At 42.0% G+C, this 27,355-nt stretch overlaps 1 protein-coding gene across 1 annotated transcript; it reads left to right on the forward strand.

Annotated features, from left to right (window-relative positions):
* On the forward strand, positions 1 to 25,600 carry LOC310875734 (uncharacterized protein). The gene is made up of 33 exons (XM_083789055.1): positions 1 to 48; positions 176 to 229; positions 2,593 to 3,642; positions 4,502 to 4,567; positions 5,423 to 5,569; positions 6,031 to 6,093; positions 6,307 to 6,366; positions 7,541 to 7,576; positions 7,706 to 7,771; positions 7,941 to 7,991; positions 8,094 to 8,159; positions 9,356 to 9,430; positions 9,940 to 10,062; positions 10,725 to 10,793; positions 12,893 to 12,973; positions 13,122 to 13,169; positions 13,346 to 13,390; positions 13,473 to 13,532; positions 13,698 to 13,760; positions 14,006 to 14,107; positions 14,244 to 14,294; positions 14,382 to 14,477; positions 14,816 to 14,866; positions 14,954 to 15,049; positions 15,836 to 15,955; positions 16,677 to 16,769; positions 16,939 to 16,986; positions 18,125 to 18,202; positions 21,495 to 21,575; positions 22,032 to 22,071; positions 22,472 to 22,535; positions 23,260 to 23,605; positions 24,746 to 25,600. The coding sequence occupies exons 3-33, from the start codon at positions 2,710 to 2,712 to the stop codon at positions 25,181 to 25,183; spliced, it is 3,756 nt and encodes a 1,251-aa protein (XP_083645181.1). The 5' UTR covers positions 1 to 48; positions 176 to 229; positions 2,593 to 2,709; the 3' UTR covers positions 25,184 to 25,600.
* The last annotated feature ends 1,755 nt before the right edge of the window (positions 25,601 to 27,355 follow it).

Consider the following 27,355-nt stretch of genomic DNA (forward strand, 5'->3'; position numbering starts at 1 on the left):
GGAGTGTCAGATCGTGGAGCATGGAATCCATTCCACTACAGCCCTCAGGTATGGAGTGAAGTAATTTGGCAACAGACCAACCAAGTGAAATATTACACTTCTTCCTTATGTCTGACTTCTGCCCCCTCCTCCCCCCACCCACCCTTTTCCTTTTTTTCCCTCTTCTGTTTATTAGAATGGAGTCGGTGCGGGTTTGTCCAGAGTCAATCCATTCTATCAACATTATATTGTATGTATTCTTTTTGTATTGTATTATATTTTTCGTTTTTGTTTTCCCTTGTTAGACTATTGGAAAATGACACATACTGTACATACACCATATAAGAACCATGCAGACAAACTGGATCCATTAATCTTGATACACTGGTCCACTAAACATTATTTACTTTACTCTATTTTATTTGTTTATTTAGATGGGACGATGCATATTAATGGGCATTACATAAATGCAATGTAAATACACCGGATTTAACAAAGATCATCCGCAGTCCCCACATAAAAACATAAACGATACCTTACATTAGGAAACGAAGCATTAAAAACATATACATACACAAAAAGTACAAAGGTGTACTAAAGGTGTACTAGCTAAAGTAACCTGTGCATAAGGTTTCAAATACTTCTGGGTTCTGGCCAGTGGGTGGTGCCGTCTGAGCCTGAGGCCATTGGCTTTTGCTCTGTTGTTTCCACATTCCACATAATCTTATCTTATACAGCTAAACACTACACTAACGTATTTTTTCTGAAAACGTTTGGAGGTGTAAAAAAAGGCAATTCACTAACAGAATCTTGATTTGTATATATCGGCCCTGCCCAGTTTGATAGATTCATTGATCTGGCTTTCGCCAGCTGTTGTACAGTCATAACGTTGAGGTAGAGTCATGATTATGAAAGTTGAGATATGGCAGTTGTTGCTGTGTTGCATCCATCACGCACAGCCTAGTGGCTAGATCAGTGGTTCCCAAAGTGGCGCATAGCCAGGGGGCGTCCGCAAAATAATTCAGATTATTATTATTTTTTGCCAGTGAATTATGGTTTGTGACTATGTGTGATATGTGAGTTTACCATAATCACAGTAATCCTTAATCATATTCCATCATTCAAGGGCAATGAAACAGACTCCATGCAGTCACTTTCAGTTAGGGTGCTGCAGAGGCTGAGTGTCTGTGACTGTGACCAGCTGATGGTCGTTGACGCTTAATTGATGCATCAAGGAAGGCAAATTATGTTTCTGCACTGTCAAATAGGTCTACACCTTTTCTAAGATAGCATCTGATGGGTATTTTATCTCTAAAATACTTTAAAACAACTATGAAAGGACTGTATAAATAAAGACTATGATAAATAAGGAAAAGCTTCGATAGCAGAGAGCTCGGAGCTAGAGAGAGCTCCGGAGCACCGGAACTGAATAAATACTTTAGAAAGTAATCTAAGTACCATAAATACTCTTTACCAGAATAGAAGCAGAGGGCTTGTAACTTTACAGAAATGGATGTAAAAACCTTTTAGGCTATAATGAGTAAAAGTCAGAGTATAACCGAGTTAACCAAATACCTTAGAATGAATTGACGGACACAATGAAGAGAACTCAGACAAGCAGAACTTAGAGGGAGGTTCAATCAGATATATTCACCATTGTTTCGGGAGAGAAGAAGACATGCCATCCGGACAGCGTTTCACAACGATCTCTCCCCATGTTCAAATTGAACAGGGTTAATATAGCATACCGTAATCAATACACCGGAAAATGTGTTGAACAACAAAGTAAAAAAACATATTTGTTTACAAATGGACAGATAATGCAAGACGTCACGAATATTGCACACCGGAACTATCTCACGGGGCAGAGATAGTCCGGACCTGCAATATCAGTTAGTGGAACCGGGGGACAGGGCATCACGTCATTGAGTGCAGTTTACCAGTCTGTTAGAGCGAATACTAACTTTCAAGGGCAAAAACACAGAGGCTGGGTGTTATGGCCAACGGAAACAAAACAATTCTTATCTAACAACGCTGGCTAGGGGAGAAGTCTTACTATCTAGTCTCCGGCAGGGCCAGAACCATACTATTTTAACGTCAGTGGGACAGAGGGACATCAAATGTCAGTCACAGGGCAATTCATAATCCATCATTCTGCAAGACCATAGAACCGTCATCCACCAAAATAACAGATCTACAAAAGAAAAATACCCAACAGCATCTTAAATAAATGTTTTGAAAATGTGTTGACTTTGAAAAGTTTTAATACAAATAATTCCGATGGCATCTAAATGTAAGATTGCAAATATGCTTATCGGTGTTGCGAGGATGAGGGGGTACCTGGAAAAAAATCTTCACCCCAAGGGGTACCTGGGCCAAAAAAGTTTGGGAAACCCTGGGCTAGATCTCCTGCTCTGCATGCAAAATGTATTGGACCGTTCAGAAGATCCAGTGTGTCTGCAATGACAGGGGGTCCTCAATAATTCCTTTATATTTTTTGAAATATTGAGTAATGGAAGGTAGTGTTTTTATTGAAAGGATATATATTACTTGGAAATTAATTCTTAAAATCTGGTGTCTTTAATTCTTCTGAACTTTGTACTTTGGCCCTAGGAGTCCAGCAGTAAAACGATCAACGTGGTGAACATAAAGGGAGATGCACCAGAAGATACAAGCTTCACTACCATCTTTGCTCCTCCACCGGAGTTTGAGAGTTCGACTCTGGACCTGATGTCTGGCATTCAGACTAAGTCACCAGATCCCCAAACAGACCGGTCAAGCCATACCTCAGACCTCCTCCGAACCTCAGCCTCGCCCGAGAAAACACCTGGAAATGAGAAGGGTTTTCACAAATCCCCCCTGACGTCACTGGATATTCTTGGGTCAACTCCCCTGCAAAAACAGGATGTCTCCCAAACCCCGTGTTCAAATGGAAGAGCCACTGAAAGAGGTGACCTTGTTCAGGAATGCCAGAAGGAGGATTTATTCCAAGCCATGACCACCAAGGAGCCCGGAGTTTTCAATACTTACCTCGATAATTTTCTGGACCCCTTCCAGTCCCCTTCAAACAAGGTTGAGGATGTATGTCACCCTACGCCTTCTAAAGAATTTGAATTGTTCAAAGCACCTTCACTCACTGAGGGAAAATCCTCGTTCGACTCTTCTACTAATTCTAAGGCCTTGGGGGAAATATTTTCATCGCCGTTCACTACAGACCCATTCCCAAGTCCCAAACCATATAATCCACTCCCGTCAGACGCCTTTCCATCACACAACTATTTGCCAGATCTTTCAAATGGGACTCCAGACATCTTCCAGCCCCAGACCCCTGGCAGTTCCCAGCCCTGGCTCACAACAAACAGCCGAGACATTTTGAGACCGAAACCTAAAGCCTCTAAGTTCACATTCTCCCCAATGCCACTTCACAACTCGCCAGAAACTAGCAATGTTTTCACACCCACTTTGGCTGATATGCCAACACCACAAACGCCTTCAAGTTCCCATTTCGATGTTCACCCAAGCTCTTCTGATGGACCACGTGATGTTGATGTTGTGTTGACCACTCCGCAAGGAACCAAGCACGATCTTCTTCTGCCAACGCCTTTCATCCAAGCCAGGAATTTGTCGATGTCACCTAGCGATTCGACCCCAGGAATGACGCATGTAAGTGTCTGTCGAACCAGATTTTGGTCAAATAAATAACATCTTGAAGGGATTAAGCTTGTTCTGATCTATTTGACTGAGCAGGCGGGTGAGGCACACCACTTCTAGACCTGTCAGTGAGTGTTATGTAAGCTCATTGTAATCCTTTGATTGCACTTAATGCTTGTTGGTGTTGTGCTACTGTGGAAAACCCAACCCAGCTTAAAGCTGCTATAAGCAATAATATGTCAAAATTGGAATGACTTTAACGTTTTTGGTATTCAGACAGCCAGCAATGAGTAAAACGCTCCCCAAATCTTTTTTGTCTCTGTGACACATCTAGGGGCCACAATCTGCATTCAAAGATGTTCCTAGAAGCTTTGTCATTGGTCGAGAAAAAAATAAAGTAGACAGGCCTGTCCCTCAAATTGACCAATGACAAAGCTTCTAGGAAAATATTTGAATGCAGATTGCCCGCTAGATGTGTCACAGAGAGTAAATCTTTTGGGGGAGCATTTTACCCATTGCTGGCTGTCTGAATACCAAAAAAATAAGTAATTACATTTTTTACATAATAAATTGCTTACATAATAAATTTTAGATTTCCCATTATATTTTAATTTGTATCTTTTCACAATACGGTATATGCCTGTATTGCAATGGCAGCACTCTAAACCCTTTATTATATACACAAGTATATTATTTGTGTATATACTCTTGTGTGTGTGTACAGTGTGATATCTGGTATTTGAATCACTGCATCATGCTCTCAGTGTGCCATTCCTTTTACAAGGCCTGCGTGTGCTGTTGAATCTCATACTTGATCAGATAATTGTTATAAACACGACTGAGATCATAACTGCTCTAACCAACCTTCCAGGTGCAGAACTTCACCCGCCCCCCGAAGCCACTACCTCGGACCAGACCACCCATACCAAAGAAACCTGTAAGAGTTATGCTGATGATTATACTAAGGTTGCATCCCAATATAGCTAGTATTCATTTGTAATAAGTGTTCTCACCTCATCCACACTGCCAGCGACGCGAACGAGGACGTCTCATTAGAATACATGGTTTTTCAATGACACTGTCCTGACGTACCGCGAGCGACGTCATCCACCCCTCCTATATTCTAGTCTATTTGAGCAACACTTATATTGGTTGAGAGTTACACACAGCTACTATTTATTTTGTATTTTTCGCGCAATATTGCCGTCGGATGGCTCACTCCTTGCCTGCATAGATGTTAGAAATGTCCCCAAACACTAGAGTGCTTCCTGGACTTCCTGGACCGCCAGTCTAGTCTTATTTGTCAACAATGAAGAAAAAGTAAGTCAAGAGTCATGTCAGGATCTAGGTGAGGTATCATGATTACAATCACCTGTTGTTTGCAACCATGTAAATGACACAAAGGGATTGAAATGCTTGTTTAATTAAATGAAGCGGTACATGTTCTTATTCGTCAACAATGAAGGAAAAGTAAGTCAAGAGTCATGTAAGGATCTAGGTGAGATTATATCTTGATTACAATCACCTGTTGTTTGACTAATGCCTCTACAGTTATACTAAGACTAACGCAACATATGGCCTTATTTTTAACCCATTTAGACCTGAGGCAGATTCTAAAAACACTTTCTAAATCCTATTTATTCAGAAATTACAAAAGAATTATGTTGAAATGTACGGCACCCGTCCTTAAGAAAGATAGCATAAGGCCTTATCTAATATCTATTGTAACATTCTAGTTATTACTTGCTGTTTTCTTTGAACGAACGTGTCTTTTTTTCCCTTCCTTTTTCAGAGTGAGCCCGAAGTATCTCCCCTAACATCTCCCGTAGCATCTACCAAAACTCCTCCTAAACCTCCCCCCAAACCAGCTGTCAAAGTCGCCCCCAAACTGCCCCCTAGGCCACTTACTCAAGCCACAACAATACCACAATCACCTTTGGTGAGTATGTACTAACTATGCAACTCTTTAAACTTAATTACATGGTCAAACGAGGATAAAACATGACCAATGTTAATTATCATAGTGAAATAGAGAGTTGCTTGAATCATTTAATCATTTAATATGGTATGTTATAACTGATGACTATGAGCTTCTTTCCTTACTTTCTTAAGCCTGACATCGTTGAACGATGCTTGTAGATCTGTTTATTTCCCCTGTACCATGTGTATCTATGAATTAAACATATAGACCAAGGCAATTGTTTAGAATATCTACTTTACAACTATGTCCAAAATACAACACTAAGGGCACTAGGGTTACTATGGTTAACAATGAAGAACTTTCAATTAATATGGTCATGCATGATCAGTGAAGATAAGAGAATATGTGGACAAAGATACCGAAGGTAAAGTGTACGGTACATTCATCCCACTGATGAAATTTGGATTCTCATTTTACAGGAAGACCAACCAGTCAAACCTGAAAGCTTTGTGGTCTTTGAAGACATTCTGCTCATTGGAGAGGTATGACAACATGCAGTGATAATGAGTTTACATTTAATGCCACACCCTTTTTCTTATAACATCAATAGCATGCATGCTTAAGAGAATTACTGCGCGTGCGTGCGTGTGTCAAAATATGTCGGAAATCGGATAATAAAGATCGACTGGGTGGCAGAATACTGTGTTAAAGGAAAACTGTCTATCATTGTTAATGTCACTTTTCTCCCCAAACAGGAAAGATGTGTGGAGGACTGGCCTGAGAACAGTCCTCAGCTCCAACCCGAGTTCAGACCAGTATGAAACCTTTTCAGTCTTTAAATTAAATTTAGAATCTACACCTTTTCTTTTAATGTAGTGCCAATTCATCCGGTATTCTTTGGTTCTTTAGCTCCAGTGCCATGTGTTTTAGGGATGGGGTTTAAACACATACACGTTTAAACGCTGTTAAACGAAGAATGACGTCATACAGAATGTATACAAATGAACATTGCTGCACATATGACCAGTAAGACGTCTGAGGGCGAGAAGTGACCTCGCCGAGGTCACGTGTAATAGCCATATATTGAGCGTGTCTTGAGTGTACAGGGTGTGATGAGGTCAGATCAACATATGGAATGTCAGAACAGGTCAGCTCCATGTATGGATATCTAAGGGTGGCAGCGGGGGCAGTGTCTTGAGTGTACAGGGTTTTAACTTTCGGGCCTGGGGCAGTTTAGCTGTGACTACTGGCAGCACACATTATGTTGGCACGTCAAAGTAGTGCACGTCCCACATTGGAATGAAACGCTTGTAGAATGTTTAAAATCCAGGCTGAGAACTGCGTCACAAAAACGTGTGAAACACTGCGGAGTATTGTAAAGTCACACATAAATTAACGCAAACAAAGCAGATTGTGTAACACCACAGCTTTTCTTTTGTTGCATAACAAATATAAACTTTAAAGCCAACTTCCTGTTGATTTTACTACCGGTATTTTAATATTCCAACCTGGATCTTCTTCCTAATTACTATAGTAAAATCAACAGTAAGTTACCTTTTTTATTTAAAAAAATTATATATTTTATAAAACCCTCATTATGTTTTATATCCTAGAGGTGTGCTTTTACTAGGATACAAACAAACTGTTTCACTGTGCAATGTAAGTCAACGAGGAGATAGTTTTGGAACATCAAATGGGCATAATGATATCTTGCCAGTATTTGGAGTTGCATCGTTGCAAGGTAACCCACTACACAACCAAAACCTCTACCAAAGTGTTGTTTTGCTTTGTAATGGTGATGATCACCATGTTGACATTCCATGTTATTACTATTTTACACACACACACACACACACACTCACACACACACACACACACACACACACACACACGGTACTTGCATAATTCAGCATTATACCTATTTAAGTATGTTCTGGCTTTATTCATTATGTAATGATTAATGTATATTTCCACCACCCTTTTTTCCAGTCTGGTAGGCTGAGACTACGACGGGAGTCTTTGAAGGTGCAAGCTTCAATTAAATTAATCTATTGCTTGTTTAATATAGTAATATCATTGTTGCGTATGCATCATTTGTATGATGTATTTTTTAATCTGATTTCTAAACTCCCTATTTTTTCCTTTTCCCTAAAGATAAAAGTGGATTCTGATGGAGGGAGTGGTGGAGAAGAACAGGATGGCAGCGGAAAACATAACAAGGTACTCATATTTAACGGTGTATAGTCAAAGATGAGCAATTCGTCAATTACTAATCACGAAATAATTGCATATCCGCAAGTTTCTGTCCAATGATTTGCATTGGACTGAAACTTGCGAAGTATGCAAGTAGTTGTTTAACAGTATGTTAACAAGTACACTTCTATTACAGAATAGGGGAAAGAAGTTTAAAGTGTCCTTACTTTCCAGAAGAGGGTCCAAGGTAACTGAAACAATGTCCTCAGACAAAATAACACAAGACATCCTATCAGTTATTGTCAATTTGTGTTTGATGCGTTTCTTAACGATTAGTCACTTTTCCTAGGACAAATTTAGTGAGGACCCGAACGATGGAAACACTGCCAGCCAGACACTACCCAGAATGGCTAAGGTAAAGACCCAGTGTTTACTGCCAACACACTTGAAGCATATAGCTCCATTTATTCAAAGAGCTTTACAATTCATCCATTCACGAACACCTTCATGAACACTGGTCTCAGACAGGCTCACTGATAACAAACTATCTTTACACCTGTGGAAAAACTGAATACATTCTCTTTGGCTATGCAATTAATTAAACAGAGGACCTCTCTGTTACAATGACGGAGGCGGAGAAAACCATGCAAGGTCTACCTGCTCATCCCGAATAGTTACGGCCCGGGTTCAGACAATCTTGACACGGACCGGAAATCTTCCATTTCCCAAGCAGCTGCTCTATCCTCCTGAGACACTGCTGCCCCTCGGGTGGCTCAGGAGGTACCCCATATTGGGTACTGCTGCCCCTCGGATGGCTCAGGAGGTACCCCATATGGGTACTGCTGCCCCTCGGGTGGCTCAGGAGGTACCCCATATGGTTACTGCTGCCCCTCGGGTGGCTCAGGAGGTACCCCATATGGGTACTGCTGCCCCTCGGGTGGCTCAGGAGGTACCCCATATGGGTTCTGCTGCCCCTCGGGTGGCTCAGGAGGTACCCCATATGGGTACGGTGCCCCTCGGGTGGCTCAGGAGGTACCCCATATGGGTTCTGCTGCCCCTCGGGTGGCTCAGGAGGTACCCCATATGGGTACGGTGCCCCTCGGGTGGCTCAGGAGGTACCCCATATGGGTTCTGCTGCCCCTCGGGTGGCTCAGGAGGTACCCCATATGGGTACGGTGCCCCTTGGGTGGCTCAGGAGGTACCCCATATGGGTTCTGCTGCCCCTCGGGTGGCTCAGGAGGTACCCCATATGGGTTCTGCTGCCCCTCGGGTGGCTCAGGAGGTACCCCATATGGGTATGTGAGCGCTGGACTGCTACAGTATATGCATTTGTTGACCATGCAACATCTTCCTGGGTAAATTTTGCCTGGACAGATGTGTCCTGTCTTGCTACTCATTCTTTTCACGCACACACACACACACACACACACACACACACACACACACACACACACAAAAAAAAAAAAAATCCTATAAATAATCTTTAAAGCAATTGTAATTGATGTACTGTACAAAGACTACTGGTAGAACAATACAGGATTCATGAAAATGTCTTATTGTAATAAAAGTGCAGCTTTCTTGATGTTGACACATGTGTGTTGTGTGGTTCAGGCAGGGTTCCCAGGGACACATCTACTCGATGTTGGAGAAGATGAAGAGCAGAGTGGTGCTGCTGACTGCAAACCAGTACGATCTTTATTCATAAATAATGACAAGATTATGTTGTAATGTAACCCAGTTCAGGCCAAGTGATGTTCACTGTTGCCTTTTGTATTGTAAAATTAACTAATACTGCCAAGCTTCATTAAAGTTAGTGTGATGAAATTTAAACCTTTATCCAAGTTCTACCCATCTCCTCTCCAGCTCAACTTAAATTCTAGTGTTCCAGTTACAAATTTGTCTGCTCCCTTTTGTTTTTGTTTCATCACTTGAAATCTCACTTTTGTCTCACTATCTCTTGAATGAAATTGGCGTCCAGACCTGAACACTTATTTTCTCTTTACTGAAGAGCTATAGACTCGGGAGACCTCTGTAACTGAACAAACACTATAGTAATGATTTCTTTCAGAATAAACACTAATTTGAAAAGATTAGTGTTACACACTCGATGGTCCCCAGACCCCATGTATGGTGCCTTACCTATACAAAATATCTAATTATAGTTATGTCACAATATGTTTTTTTCTGTTTACCAGAGGAAACCCCTCAAGGACAAAGTGCATCAGCTGCTTCGGAGAGCTTCCATTGCTTCCCCTGTACAACATAAAAAAGAAGATGACCTGAAATATATGAATGGGGATTTACCCAAAGAATCAAAGGTATGTCGTATTATGCATCAGTACGTGACTTGTGTTGACTTTTGACTGTAGCTGCTCAAGTCTTACCTCTGGATTATTGGTTTTGTAGCAGCCTGGACTGACATGGAATTTTGCCCATGGCTATATTAAGCTCAATCAATTTCAGCTCGAATGTATATTTTACCCCATTGCATTGTATTTACTGATTAGCAGTGGCTAAAATGTTGACCTGAACGTCATTCTGCTATCTTTTGACCAAACTCTAATCAGAGGTTGTACTTCTAATTCTGAAGTAGAACCCATTTAGGACTGATGCCGATTCTCGAAAAACGCCTTCTAAATACTGAACTAAGTTTTCTGAAAATGTTCAAATATTAATTTGAAAATTACAAAAAAAATGTATGTTGCTGATATACTGTACATACTGTAGTAACCAGAACCCCAAAAGGGGTTCCTGTCCTGAATGGGTTAACACGGACTCATTTGGCATCAGAGCGGGAAATGTTATTTTGAATATCAGCTTCATCATAACATTACAATGGAGAGAAATCATGTATTGTATCCCCACAAATAACTTGAAATTCAACTTGACATTGACACAGGTAGGCACAGGTTATTGTGTAGGTGTACTGTATTCATGCCATTGTATAGTGATTCTGATCTTGCTTCCTATGCCACAATAGGACATCGACAGGCTCACATCACCACGATGGTCAATGTCCGAGGCGACCTACCTACCTACTGTATCTAAAGTGTGTATCTATCTACCTATCGATCTTCACTCCTATTGTCTCTACCTATATACATAATAGGCACCCACACACACATACCTTATAGCATTTCTTTAAACATCGTCAAGCATATAAAGCCTTTTGGAAGAAATAATTTGCTTAACCACTTAAAATATATAATAATAATAATGATAATAAATAGATTTGATTTATAATGCACTTTATAGTTATGCATAAAAAATCATCACACCACTATAAAATATTTAAGAAACAGAAATAAAACATATGTATACTTTGTTGACTAGACTGCAGTCAACCAGGGCTCTACACTTCCGGAAAAAAGGAAGGGTTTTTTTCCCCGTCTAGACCAAATTACTTTAAAAGAATCACACCCGTGTGAACTGAGTGGTGCAACTCCCCTCTCTCCCTCTCTCGCTCTCTCTCGCTCTCGCTCATATTAGCAGGCAACAGTGCAGCACTATCTCTCTCTGTTTCTGGCACAACAGTGCCCCTACTGGTACTCATAGTCATATCACTGGTGCTCATGGCCACATAGGTAGTCACATAGGTGAACACATAGGTAGGTGAACACGGACATTGCTGTTCCTTGGCTCCCTAGATCTGTCTGATCTAACCCCACGTGTCGTTTTGTGAGCTTCTATTTTCGCCAAATGTTCACCGCCATGCTAGGGGATGCTAGGGTTCACCTGGTTCAATGTTTTTATTGATTGATGACACAGAGGTCAATTAGGTGGCTTTCAAAGTATTTTCTTATATCCGCATGGCTTAGTGAATTGTTTTTATATTTTTTACTTGAATTATGGTTACTTTTTTTTACACTCATTAGTATCTTGTTGTATTGTATTGTTGTTGCATAAGATGTTCCACCAACATTTCACTTCTTGTACTGTGAGTGAAAAATAAATCACTTGATTTATTTATTCTTTTGCTTCCTCAAATTCAGTTCCAATTCCTATTATTGCCATTGCAGGTGCAAAACAAAGTTCAATGTTTGCTTTGACCACGTCAGAGTGGGAAGTGAGACGGAGATATACAAGCAACAGAAATAACTATTGTAACTACTGTACCACCAGTAAGACGCCTGAGGGCGAGAAGAAAATACGGCACAGCTAAGAAGCAGGAGTTAAACTATTAATCTGGTGTCCTTGCCCAGCAAGCCAAATGACGTCATGATGACGTTATGATGACGTCCTCCGGTGGCGTCCAGGACTAGGCCAGATCACAGCCCATATGGGGATGATCTTTACGTCATTTCCAGGACGTCCTTCACCAGTTGAAATAATATAGCTTATTCTGGGCCAGATCTGACTATAGTTATGATATGACTTAAGTTGATCTGGCCTCTATCGGACTCTCTCTAATTCATCCAGGGACGTCCGTCTTAGTGGGCAGAATGTATGTTGGTTGAAATCGGGTGATATTCTGGGCCAGATCAGACTAGTCTTGGTTTGACTTGATTTGGCCCCAATAGAGACGTCACTAATTCGTCCAGGTCCTGACCGTGCTTGCTGGGTGAGGTCAGATGTACTAGAGTTTCTGGCCGGCTCCATATATGCAGATCTAGGTGATGATCCAGTCTTCTCCATATATGAAGACCTTATCAAACCCTGAATAGCTGTTGAGCTGGTCGAGTCATCATTGTGATGTCGGAACAACATTGTAATGTCGGAACAGGCCAGCTCCATATATGGAGATCTTAGGGTTTGATGAAGTCGGATCAACATATGGAATGAATTCTGTACTGGCCATATATGGAGCGTGTCACAAGGCTTGACGGTCGCAGGATGCAGGTTTTCATAGTAAACTGCAACCTACGGTCACAATAATACTTTTCAACGTTCCCGCGCCACATGATCGCCAATGGAATGCGAACGCTCATTCCTGAAAAATAATGTTCACCCTCTGGCCAATTAAAATGATTGGCCATGCTATTTTACATTACACACTTGAACTTGCACAACAAGCATGCCGACCTCCTGTTTTGTGTATTACACTCAAAAGAGTAATATGAGTAAGTGAAATGGAACCAGATGTAAGAGAATACAGTGATGAGAGCTAAAATACTTAACTTCCTTGCTTGATGTAACATTTTCTTAAAGGAGATGAAGTTGGACCGAAGTTCTGAAGGTGAAGAAGATGATGAAGAAGATGGGAGTGAGGAAGCCAGAAACAATGGATTTGTAAGCTTTATAATGAACATTATATGCCAAACTCCAACAATTCCCTTTGATATTTGAATAGATTCCTGAACTCATCTCTGCAAGTTGCTATTGATTCTGACTCTGCTGTTCAGACAATCTAACGTACCTAATCGTTTCTCTCTCGCAGAAGAGGAGAAAGACTGTGAAGAGAGGGTTTTCCATCAGCCTAGATAAGGTACAGGAGATAATGGTGCTCTTTGCTATGTGTATTTTGACAATAACAGATCTACAAGCCCAACACATCACGATGTGAGCTTGTAGATTGGTTATTTTCGGCAAGTAGAGAGGGGGAAAACGGTTTCACAGTGATCTTTGATTTGTAATTGTATTATGAAACTTTGTCTTTGATAGAAGCAACAGGACCATGGGAATTCACCTCGGAGAGGCTCCAATAAGGTACAGGTATTTCATGTTTATGGTATTTGAGTGTCTATGAAACTGTCGACGCATTATACAGTGTTTTCTCTCTATCTCTCAGGAGAATCCGCATCATAAACGTAATGGTGAACATGGTCAAACGCATCAGAAAGAGCCACAGGTAGTGTACTGAAAGGGGTGCAAAAGTTAACTTTTAAATTGGCTCAACTGAAGATATAAACTGTATTTTTTTCACACGTGTGTGTGTGTGTGTGTGTGTAAAATGTACACGTTATGTTGAGCAGTCATAATACGATAACTTTATTTATTCTGGTTTCACCCTCAGGATGAAAACTTTAATGATATAGAAGGAGGAGCAGTCGGCTTCACTTGTCCGTCAACCAGCAAGGTGATGAATATAACATCTCATCCTAAAGTAAACCGGGCTTCCAAGCTCTTGGAAGTATGAGTAACTCGACATACAGTGCCATAGTGACTTTCATTACCTACTGTATATATGGCTATTGTGTGTAGAGCCTATTGAAGAATAGCACTTGAAACCGCCTTACTGTATCTCCTCATTGCGCCACTGCAGTATAAACTTTTCAAGCCTCGTATCCTTTACTTTCCATATCACAATATTATGTATCTCAGGCTGCTATCCTGGATGACGCAAGCCCACAGAAGGGATGGGATCTAGCCTCAGTTGGCGTAACGGAAAATGAATATCTCGCTGGAATGGAAGACTGCAAACCTGTAATTATTATCATTATTTGAAATAAAGGATACTGTGGCACTTTCCGATAAAACGCTAGACATTCACTACGTAACTCTACACAATATAAAGAGAGCTCAGGTAAACCATTGTCTTTTTTTATTGTACTTTTCTTAGAAGAAAACGACAAAGGGGAAACGGTTGTCTGTGGGTCGACGCAAATCTAAGGTACAGTAATTATTCTGCAAAGTAACTGGTTGCCTTCTTTACACTAATGTTTCCCCAGAGATTTAGTGATTAATTTGTGTCGTTTAGGATGACATGTTTGATGAAAAAAGCCCTCAGAGATGCAGTGTATCAACAGGCGAGATGGACAACGATGAACAGAATGGGATGGACTACTGCAAACCGGTATCATGTTTCTCCATGCATTATCATAAACTTCCATGCTGTTCCATGCCACTGACTTTACGTCTTTGTATCTGCAATTGCTTTTCATTTTCTACTATAATAACATTAACAATAGTCCCCTTTAGTTGTGTTTGGGGTATTTTTGTCACTGTACATGCACATAACGTGACATTTTCCTGGAATGGAAGACTGCAAACCTGTAATTATTATCATTATTTGAAATAAAGGATACTGTGGCACTTTCCGATAAAACGCTACAGACATTCACTACGTAACTCTACACATTATAAAGAGAGCTCAGCTAAACCATTTTTTTTTTTTTATTGTATTTTTCTTAGAAGAAAACGACAAAGGGGAAACGGTTGTCTGTGGGTCGACGCAAATCTAAGGTACAGTAATTATTCTGCAAAGTAACTGGTTGCCTTCTTTACACTAATGTTTCCCCAGAGATTTAGTGATTCATTTGTGTCGTTTAGGATGACATGTTTGATGAACAAAGCCCTCAGAGAGGCAGTGTATCAACAGGCGAGATGGACAACGATGAACAGAATGGGATGGACTACTGCAAACCGGTATCATGTTTCTCCATGCATTATCATAAACTTCCATGCCACTTACTTTACGTCTTTGTATCTGCAATTGCTTTTCATTTTCTACTATAATAATGAGTTATAAAGCCAGCTCAAATTATACAACACAGAGGACCAATAACATTCATTGTTGTCCAGACTACATTAGGACTAAATAGTGATATGATATGTGGTCTGGAACAACTGCATTGTGTTCATACCAAAGTCTTATGACTAAAGAATAACGCATGACCAGGTAAACTGTTCATAATTCTTGCATCAATGCATGGTGAATTGTGTGAGTGAATTGAGCAATACGGTGAGAAGATTTTCTTTAAAGGACTATATTTGCGGGTCTGGCATGTTTAAGACTGTGACTCATTTTACACTTGCACTTGAGACTTGAAACATTTTTGAGATACAGTAGGTAATCGAACACAGAGATAGTTCGTTTTCACAGATGTGTTATCATTGTTTTGGTTTTATGCGTTTGACAAGTCTAGCCAAAAAACATGAAAAGATACAGTAGTTTTTGGAATTAAATAAAGCATCCATGGCTTCTCAGTGGCTACAGAAATCGGTTAATCATTTTAAGGTGAATTCGTCCCCCGGAAATGAAGTAATTGAATGAAATGAACAAACAAGGTATGCTTTTGAAAATGGTCAGCACTATAGTCAAGTGTACTGTGAGGCCAAAGCACAGGTATGGTCTTTTAAGGCATTGTCCTCCTATTACAGAGTGATACAAAGGTTTAGGTTTATTTCTAACATTTTGGCTTCCTTCATCAGAAGAAGCACTTCAAACACAAAGGGGCTAGTCATCGTAAAACCAAGAAAACCCCGGAAACCATTCTTCATGACAGCTGCCATATTCGTTTGAGCCACGAATCTCCTCATTGGGCATCCGGAGTAAGTGTTGAGGTTGTTGACTAAACTTATTTATTACAACACAAAATACTAGTGTGTGTGTGTGTATAATTATATTACAGTGGCCTCCCGTTCGCCGTCATTTATTGGGGGTCTCCCTTAATTAAAATCCATGCAACATTTTAGCCTTGATCATGTCCAGGAGATGTACATCAAGCCACCTCACGCTAGAGAAATAAGAGATACTGTAGGCTCTTTTGGGCCACATTGGTTGGTAAGGCATTAACGTAAGTTTGAATGGCTCCCCGTTAAGCAAAGAATTGACTTCAAAGTACTCCTTACCGCCTACAAGGCCCCTGCATAACCTGGCTCCCCCTACCTCTCTGCCCTCCTCGAGCCACACGTCCCATCCCTCTCCCTCAGGTCCAGCGTCGCTGGCCTCCTTGTGATCCCCAAGAAGATCAGGCTTAAAACCTGGGGCGACAGGGCTTTCTCTGTGGCCGCCCCCACCCTCTGGAATGCTCTCCCCAAACACATCAGAGATGCCCCCTCACTCCCTACCTTCAAAACAGCACTGGAAACCCAAAATAAGGAGAACATTGGGAATCCAGGTTAAAACTTGATATAGGTCAAGTGCTTTGTGAAACAGGTTAAAGATCAAAGTGACAATCAAGAGACATAGCAAGACATCTTGGTAGCGGCAGGGTTTACATGCAAGGTGCATTTGTTTAATTCATTGATGGTTTATATTTCATTTCACCAGGGGGTGTTTCTAGAAGATGGTTCTCCTCGGAAGGGCGGAGATATATATATTGCTGGACAACTGGGTGGGGATGAAGATGAATACGGCAAACCTGTAAGTTGTATTGTTGTTACAGTAGGTTCACTGGTAACAGTTACTTCATTGCATAATTGTGTATACACGATATTCAACTTTTAATTTCTATGTTTAATCAAATCTTATTGGTCCATTTTTAAATGAAAATACCAGGTTTTTAAATATTAATCTCACACTATCTCTTCAGCAGAAGAAACCGTTGAAACTCAAAGGCCTTAAAAAGAATAAATCCAAGGTGGGTTTTGTGTGTGTGTGTGTGTGTGTGTGTGTGTGTGTGTGTGTGTGTGTGTGTGTGTGTGTGTGTGTGTGTGTGTGTGTGTGTGTGTGTGTGTGTGTGTGTGTGTGTGTGTGTGTGTGTGTGTGTGTGTGTGTGTGTGTGTGTGTGTGTGTGTGTGTGTGTGTGTGTGTGTGTGTGTGTGCATTTGCGTCTGTATGCATTAGACAATTATTCATATAATGTATAAAGGATATCGATAATGTTAAAATGGCTTAGTTAAGACAATAGGATAGATTGATTGAATACTTTATTAGTCAGAAAAGTAAACCGCACGAGGTAGAGTTTGAAAGAAGCCAGTGATCCACATTTTTAAGGGATGTTGTCGGGGCATTCCATGCACATTTTGGTGCCAGAAGGAGAATTTCCCCATGTTTGTTCTATTAAATGGGAGGTACCATATCGTTGTAGCTCCCTCTAGTATTGTGGGTGTCACTGACTTTGGAGAAGTGGTTAGTCAGGTGTGAGCATATTGAAGGCAATGCCCCTTGGACTATCTTAAAAAACAATCCCATTTTTAGGTGTTTAACCTGGTCTTCAACACTGAACCATACCAGAGTAGCAAAATGTGTTTGAATTAGCTGTGATTGGGGTCTGTGCCGCAGGTCCATGACTTGAAACATTTTGAGAACTGCTATAAATAGTTACTAGTGTAATGCATAGATATAGCTGCAATTCTTTGATTCTTTTTTTTCCTTTCATTTTTACTCGTCTCCGTCAGACCTCTGCCCTCGTTATATGCATTGTGAGCTGATAGATATAGTACAGAATAGAGTTTATAAGTGGCCACAAAATTATTTTGATGCTACAAATTTAGCTGGAGACCCGTCCCCAGACCCCTCTTTGAGAACCACTGGTTTATGGGATGTCCATTACTGTACCCTGCTATTGTCCTGAATATTACGGGGGGGGTTTTACAATGGAAATATCATAAAAATAACGGGGTCGCATTATTATCAGGGACTAGATTATGTGACACAGTACGGTACTTTCCTGTCCTCATGCCACCAATCTCGGTGAAACTCTCCAGCTCAATTTATACTCATCACATTTGGAGAATTCTAAAGTAGTTGACATGCTGATGTTCGTCTGTTCCCAGAAAAAGGCGACGGCTCTGGACTCGCCTGAGGATCCACCGGGAGCTACCTCTAGTGACTACTTCTCGGAAGCAGCACAGGTGAATGAATGTCTTATGAACAGATTTCTTTTTTTTTTTACTCCTTATCACTGTGTGCATCACAGATGGTTGTATGTCTGCTTGTAGGTCTGCTATTTTTGAAAAGTCGTTAATATGTGGCGCAAATCATTGAATATATATTTCAGAGCGGACAGACAGTAGGCTGACAGGAAACGGGAGAGAGATGGGGGGATGACATGCAGTAAAGGCCGTGTCGGGTCCGGGAGTCGAACCCGCGGCACACTGCGACTGGATTACCAGTCCGGTGCCCAGACCGTTACGCTACGGCCTGGGCCAAGAGCGAACATTTTTAACTAAAATATTTGTTTCTGGAGGGTTCCTGGAACAACATATTTTGAGATGGGGGTCCGTGGCCCAATAGAGAATTCTGGGGGTCCCGTCACCGTCAGGGAATGTTCCCCCCATAGAGACACACAGGGACTACAAATTTCACGCCCCCAAATGAGACAGCGGCCCCACTTCTGGTCCGTTTCAACGGTGTACTGCAGTTGTCAATGCAATCCCTATGAGAGGCATCATAAAAATACCCTCATTTCACTGGTTCATTACCAGTGTTGGGCAAGTTACTTTGAAAGCGTAGCTTGTAAAGCTACAAGTAGCTCACCATGGCAGTAGCTTGATCAAGCTACATAGCTACCCCTGGAGAGATGTAGCTTGTAAAGCTACAGCTACATGGAAAAAGTAGCTCAAAGTAGCTCAGCTACTTTTTATTTTTCAGCGTTAAATTGAGAATGTACATGCGGGAGACCCCTCCTCCCCTCTGGGAGACCCCTCCTCCCCTCTGGGAGACCCCTCCCACCCTGCTCCCCTCGGGGAGACCCCTCCTCCCCCTGCTCCCCTCTGGGAGACCCCTCCTCCCCCTGCTCCCCTCTGGGATTCCCCTCCCACCCTGCTCCCCTCTGGGAGACCCCTCCTCCCCCTGCTCCCCTCTGGGAGACCCCCCCACCCTGCTCCCCTCTGGGAGACCCCTCCTCATCCTGCTCCCCTCTGGGAGACCCCTCCTCACCCTGCTCCCCTCTGGGAGACCCCCCCACCCTGCTCCCCTCTGGGAGACCCCTCCTCACCCTACTCCCCTCTGGGAGACCCCCCCACCCTGCTCCCCTCTGGGAGACCCCTCCTCACCCTGCTCCCCTCTGGGAGACCCACCCACCCTGCTCCCCTCTGGGAGACCCCTCCTCCCACTGCTCCCCTCTGGGAGACCCCCCCACCCTGCTCCCCTCTGGGAGACCCCTCCTCCCCCTGCTCCCCTCTGGGAGACCCCTCCTCCCCTCTAGGAGACCCCTGCTCCCCCCTGGGAGACCCCTCCCACCCTGTGATACCAGGGCCAATCAGAGGCCAATTAGAGGCAGCTGTCAAGTGCTGATATGCCCTCAAAGCAATCAGAAAAAGTAACAGTCCTTGATTTTTCAAAGGGGGTTCTAGTACAAGAATTAACACAGCAACCAATGGTCAAAATTAATATATTTCTTTCATGTTATTTCCCAAAATTGTAGCTTGTAACTTGAGTAGCTAAGCTACAAAAAATGACCCAAAAGGTAGCTGAGCTACTTGACGAGGTACACAAATATGAATGTAGCTAAAATACCACAAGCTACAGCAAAATGTAGCTCAGCTACGTAGCTCAGCTACATGTAGCTTAATACTCCCCAACACTGTTCATTACTGAGGCTGTAGCGATTCTTTTTTTTTTGTTCCAATAAAGTCTCCCATATGTTTGATTTGTCCTTTTCAATGTCACATACCTGCCATCTCAATATACAGCCCACAATGTACTCTAATATACTCCATCAGTTTGTGAAAAGTGCTAGCATTGTAAATCTCAAGTCCAAGTCGTCGCACGGTATATACGTCACGGTCGCATCCCTTCAGGTTTTCAATACCCACATATTTGTTGCGTTTCTTTTATAGGCTATGTATTTGTGGAAAACTATCCAAACAGCATCTTGCAAGATGCAATAATTATTAATACTCATCTGGAGAATTCACTAGGTAGTTGAAAATGATATGTCACTCCTCCATTTAGCTGGGTTATTTTCCCAACTATTCAGCCAAGTTAATTATACAACAAGGTGACAACGGTAAAACACACCGTGTTCAAAATATTGACATGCATGAACAAAGTCAGTCGGGATCGGGATGTATTATTGAGAATTCCACTCTTCAAAGTCGGTGCTCGTAGCCTCGTAAAGTCCCTTAAAAGCGACAGGTTCTCTGTCTGCCGTCTCCCCTCGGCTCCGTTAACATTATGGGTAACTCGTTCAAGTGGTAAATTAAATGTGAAATGCATCCTCTATTGAGAAAACAACAATATATGTTGACAAAGACACTTCATACATTTGGATTATTCTAATCAATATAGTCTTCAGTTCATTTTGTATTCTTTTAAAAGTAGGCTAACTACAGTTTAATTTCAATGGACTTCTATGGGCTGGTCTGCAGTACACCGTTCTAACGTACCAGAAGTGGGGCCACTGTCTCATTTGGGGGCGTGAAATTTGTAGTCCCCATGTGTGTCTAAGAGGAGATTTGTACGGCTCTTAGTAGTGATTCTTTTTTCGTTTAATTTCAAGGAGCCTCAGTTTGACATGCATATTAGTCTACAGACCCCCATTTAATGGAATTTCTATCTCTGGGACCCCAATGTATATTGTAAAATCGAAATTAATTTAACTCGGGCCGTGTACAAATGGACCTGTTAGGGTCCATTTGGTTCCATTTGTACACTCTCTGAGTTACAGACGCATAAGGGTCCATTTGGTTCCTAATTATCATTTAGCTGGTGACCCCCTGGAACTCTCAAGGACCCCTAGGGGTCTTTGGGAACTACTGATATACAGTACATCTACAGTACATGTTGTACACACACTCACACTCTCTCACACACACACACACACACACACACACACACACACACACACACACACACATACACACATACAGTATACACCTCATCGGTGGCATAGATTGGGCCAGGCTCCTTTTAATCTTCCTATTTGTCAGAGTCCGACTGAGCTGTGAATGCGTTCCACACGCGCAGCCCCAGACACACACACCCCTCATATACATGTGACATAACTGGTTCAGCTGCATCAGTGGGATGTATACAGTTTAGAAATCAGACCAGGCAATGGAAATACCTTACTTAGTAATTTGAGCCACAGCTGTGTGTGCACAATGTGCTGGTGGTCGATGCCAAATACCTTTACACACAACGCAAAGGAGAATTTCTCGCCCACTCTCTTATTTATTTTTAATCTCTTCTATCACACAGGCGGAGTGGTTAGCTTCCCAAAAGGATGAGCGTTTGACTGGATTGGAAGAAGTCGAGGAGGATGAGGAGGACGAGGATGGGGTCAGTTTCAATCAATTAATCAAACTCCTTTTTCTTTTTTTTTGTTAATAAAAAGCAATACAATGTGCTTTTAAGTGAACGTGTACAGATGAAATGTAAAATAAACAGACACCAATCAAACACGTGCACTAATTTGACAAGGCAGGTGTCATCGCAGAGATATTGTGATCGGTTTGTCCGTCTGCACTCTGCAACTAATCTTGCATACTACTAGGCATGTCATGCTGCCAGCAAGCCAAAGACGGCATTGTTAGAATATTTTCCAAATCTGTGACTGTCATTTTTGTGAATTTATTAATCCCAGAGCAATCGTCCCTTCAGGGCTATAGGATACACGACCCGCGAGGCTCACGTCGTTAATGTTGCCTGCGGTCTTTTTGCTGTTCATTAGGATCAAAGTGTGCTTGTATACGTGCTGCAGGCATTCCGTTTGTACAGCGTGTGCTTGTGTTACAGGACACCGACAGCTTGATGGAGTGGTGGAACACGGTGGAACGTAAGTCTCTTCTACTGTAAATAAATGTCATGCTATCTTAAAATTGCTAATTGCTATCTCCTTTGATGCATGCCACATGAAAATGATGTCAATCAAATTCAACTAAATGCAACTATGATCTTTGTTTATTATAGTAGGTAGTAGGTACTAGCCTTAAGCCTGATTTATACGCACGGGTGTGTTGCTCACTGAAAACATCAGCGCTACACATTGTGAGCTGACTTAACTGAAGGTGGAAATGGTGTATACTATCTTGATTTGACCTGTTGACTAATCTCCTTCCAATCTTTATCCAAGTCTACACACCCACATCCAGGGCTCCACTCAGCATTCACTACGCACCCTGAAGAAGACACCGTTTGCTAAAACATAAGTTAACTTTTTCCTTTCTTTTTAATAGAATGGGATGAGGTGACATCAGACGATGAAAGCACTTGCAAAACCATGGAGGAAGATGAGTCCAAGTATGTTGGGAATGAAACCACTTCCTTCCCTTAATTTCACTGACCCCTAGTTTACTATGTATTAGGCCACAGACCCCCATAACTCTGAGAGTGTTCGAACTGCATGCATATACGCTACATTTGGTTCCATTTGTACACACTCAAAGTTTATAAATTATTTTAGTTCGAGAGCCTCCTGGGGGATCCTGGACACCACTAAGAACCACTGATATACTGTACTGAAAAATAGATGATCAGAATCAGATATATGGTTTATCTACCAGCCTTTTGCCTTCCATACTGTACATTGTCGCCATTATCAATATCACACTGATTGACTGTATATAGACACCTTATTTGTTTACCCATGTTTGCTTTGTAGTATTTATATTATTTTTATTATTATTATAGAGGGTATGTGCGTGACATCATCATCAAAAACCCGGAAGTTATGCGCAAAAACTACTTTCTGGCCTTCGCATCCATTCATCTACACAGAAATGTAGTATTTGATTGCAGTAAACTATATTAAACAAATTTAAACTCACTTTGTCACTCACTTTGCCACTCGATTTGCCATTCAATTTATGCATGTGCATACCCTCTATTATTGTTTCTTGATGTATCTTGTCTTTCTTTGCCTTGTTTCTACTATACTACAGTACATTACATGTAAGTTGTAACCTTAACTGCTGTGCCGCCACCCGTGGGTTAATAAAGTTATCTTATCCATTACCCTTCTCAGGGCTTTCCAAGCGCTGGCCGACAAGGTTAACCGCGGCCTACAGGTTTTCAACAAGGTGTTCACCGAACACGCCGAGGTCCTCTGGCAGTACATCATCACACTCCATGCCATCGCGGAGGACATCAGCACCTTCCACAAGAGGGCCAAGATGGCCAGCATCACCGGCGGCACGACCACGGCCGTGGGCGGCGTGACGGCCATCGCCGGCCTCGCCCTGGCTCCCGTCACCTTTGGTGTCTCGCTCATCGTGACCGCCATCGGGGTGGGCGTGGCCACGGCCGGTGGGATCGCCTCGGCCTCTGCCACCATTTCAGACAACCTTAACAACATGCAGGACCGCAAAAAGGTTTGAACTTGAATCGTGTTTTTTACCCTGCATCTTAATGTAACTGTGAAACTGTGAAATCAGACTTGCTCATTGGCTGTTGGGCTTTGTTGACAGTGAAAGAAGAATGCACATACAAAGTGACCCCACGCTTGATGGGGCATGAACTGGGAGAGATTTTCTGCTTTTAAATCATTAAAACACCTAAGCTGTTGGGTCCTCCACAGGTCCTCCACAGGACCCATTACTCCAAAGCCTGACTAGCAGAGATATATCCTAATGTAAACAACCGATGACCGTTGTAACCACGCCCCTGCTGATCTTAGTCACATGTTCTTTTTTTGCCCCAAACTATATATATTTTGGGTCTCTTTTTTAAAAGCCCTATCAGATGTCCTGGCACTGGATATCCAACCATGCCCTCGCATAGCCATCTTTGGGGTCCCCAATGACACATTAATCCTTCAATCCACCCATGCAGATCGCATTCACCTTTTGGCACGAAGGAGGATCCTGCTCATGTGGAAATCCCCTTCCCCCCACCTATATCCACCTGGCTGGTAGACGTGATGTTTTTCCTAAACCTTGAAAAATTTAAATTCACAATTAGAGGCTCAATCGAGAAATTCCATGCTAGATGGCAACCCCTCATATCACACTTTAACAACTTGGAAACACTCCCGAGCGATCAGTTATAATTTCATTTAACTACTCAGCATCAATTTCAATGTCCCAAGGAGGTATGCAGTAGGCTATATTATACGAATGTCTATTTGGTAAATGTTTGTATTTTATTCTCTGTTTGTCACGTTCCTTTTTTCTTGTTTTTCTTTCTCTTTTTATTAATTTATTCTTCTCTTTTGTTTATCTTACTTACTTTACTATTTATTTTTCCTTATTTTGTTGTATTTAAATTTATTTAAATTCTTATGTTTTGCCTCCCCTACGACCCATGGGAGGGTGGGAGGGTGAACGGGAGGGTAGGCTGGGCAAGTGTGACCACTCTTGGTCACTCTGCCCAAAAGGGGAAGGGTTGCACAAAAACATTATTATCCTCTTGACAAGATACGATATCCTCTTTTCAGGAAATGGGGCCATATCGTGCACTTTTCAGCTATTAAACTTAGGTCCACTGTATCTCTGCTTCTTTCCTTCCTATAGGTGGAGACGGTACTGCTGGACTACGAGAACCACCTGCTGGACCTCGTGAAGATCCTGCACTTTGTCAACGAGGGCCTCTACCGGCTGCGGGGCCACTCCTTCCTGAGGGCCGGCAATCAGCATTACTCCGAGGACTGGGAGATCCGCAGGGCCGTGCAAATGATCAGCCTGGTCGACGGGCCCGTGAGGCGGGCATCGGACATCACGGACGACTCCCTGGCCTCGGTCATGGGACTTTTCAAGGGCATGGACCGGTACTTCCTCAAGGACGCTAAGGAGCTAAAGGGGGGGCTAAAGGGCTGTAAGAAGGAGGTGGTGTCTCAGATAAAGGATATCGCTAACATACTCAACAATGGGTTGGTGGAGCTCAACGCCATCCGGGAGGAACTGCAGGATAACAATGGCAACTATAGAGCCTCTGTGGACAAGGTGTTTTAAATGTCGGTCACTGCCCCCCTCTACTGGTTAAATCGGGAACTACTGTTTTTGTGTTTTGTTTTGCTGTTCAAAGGGTAGTAACTGTTTGTTGGGAATGATCAGATGTTAAACTGTTGACATGGGTGAACAACGAGAGACGTGACCAAAACATATGAGGGTAATTTTTTACTACTAATAATAATGAGTAATCTGACACAACCTGTAGGCTACTTTGTTGTGAATGTATGTTCATATAAAGAGTAGCAATTTGTGCTGTGTGCGCATGTGTGCTGAAGAGACTTTGAATGTGTGCTTTCTCTTTTGTCATACAGTAGAGTATATTCCTTATTGCACTGATGGAAGAGTTGGCAGACTCGTCAAATAGATGTAGCTTCCAGCTTGGAAGTATTTATTTGCTAGACAATAAACGTTGCTGTTATTGGGGGGGGGGGGGGGGGGGGGCTTTTAATTATTTTTTTCTTGGTACCATTGCAATGCAATTTAAATGACACTTTGTAAATTAACTCTACACATGCCATGTAAACTTTGATTCAAGTTAGGAATGGGGTTGATTTCTTTCAAGAACATTTTTTTGTACCAACATGTTGAGGCTATTCTGTATATTACTGAACATTATAGGTTAATTATAATATCTTAACGCTTTTTGCACATGATAAGGCCTTTTGCACAATTAACTGTTTTGTGTTACATATCACAGTACCAAAATTCTGGCAACTTTCATGTATGCATGTGTTTGTCTGTCAGCATTGAAAATATAACTCATATTTATGCTTGTTTTAATGTGAACCGCCATACCTATCACTGTGCTGGTGATGACTTTATGAATAAATATAATTCTGAATCTATTTGGTGGATTTAGCTCCTGTTTGGATGCAAATGATGGATACTGGCATTTATCTTACTTTAATACATTGTAATGTGACATGTCACTGAACAAAAAACATCTCTCTTCACGCGGAGCAGAAATATGTAATATGTATGATCTACAATAGAGAACTTGGATACAGGTGATGAATGAGAAGCAAAAGGAGGAAGTCTGCACAAAGTTTTAAAACCATGTGCAGACTTCCTCCTCTTGCAGTTTATTTATTTTGTTCGAGCACCCGTTGAATTTACTGGAATGTGCGTGCACCTCCTGACCACTTTAAGCAACTTAACAGGGACACAAATGCTTTTAAGTGACACATACTATTAACATCCCTACAAACAGCCTAGTATGTTGGCAAGAGAAGAGAGACTGACTTGGAAGTGTGGGTAATGTTGAAACAGTGTTTCAACACAGACGGACAAGTGAATACTTTTGTCTGCTGCTTTACTGTGGGCTCTGCTGGGCAGGTTAACAATGGGACAGGACTGTTAGGATCCGTTACAGGAAACTGACTGCCTGGACATTAACATATACGCTTTATCTACACATGTTTTAAACATCATGAATAATATATTATCAAGGCTACACAGCCTAAGCCTATATAAATACACAGAGAATGAGATGTAGCTGAATTTGTGTTTGATGGACCCAATTTATATAGTATGACTGAGTGAAGATAAAACATTTACTTTGACAAACAAACTTTTGTCGTGTGTGTGTGTGTGTGTGTGTGTGTGTGTGTGTGTGCGCGTGCGTGCGTGCCCATGTTTTTTCTATTGAGAAGAAATATGATGCAGACAAATCAGGTAAATTGTACAGCACAAGCAACAAAAACAAGACAGACATACAGATAAACAATACAATATATAACAATACAACAATGACATCAAGGTTCGGGGAAAGACTATTCATACAGCTGTAGCATTTATTTATTTTTGCCTGTAGGTCGCTGATTACTATGAAAACCTGCAAAACCCGTCCGTTGCTGGACTGGCCAGGAACTCTAAATCTGACCTCAAACCCTATATCTCTATATCTGACCTGCTTCAAACTCTAGACGGGCCGGCCCTGCCCCAAAGTTATCAGTGCAGCCGCGCCCGGCAGCCAGCGAAAACAGGCCTTAAAATGAAGGCCTGACCCTATCTAGGCCCTCATCAAACCCTGTACACTCAAGACACTGCCCCCGCTGCCACCCTTAGGGCCGATTCATACTCCTGGGGGGGGGGGGGGGGGGGGGGGCGGGGGCGGGTACCGTCCTAAAGTCGGCTCTTCGGTGCTACTGAAAATTTCTGACGAGCCGAAAT

The sequence above is a fragment of the Protomyctophum parallelum genome (genome assembly GCF_964188405.1).
Source record: "Protomyctophum parallelum genome assembly, chromosome: 18".
In the NCBI taxonomy this organism is placed as follows: Eukaryota; Metazoa; Chordata; class Actinopteri; order Myctophiformes; family Myctophidae; genus Protomyctophum; species Protomyctophum parallelum.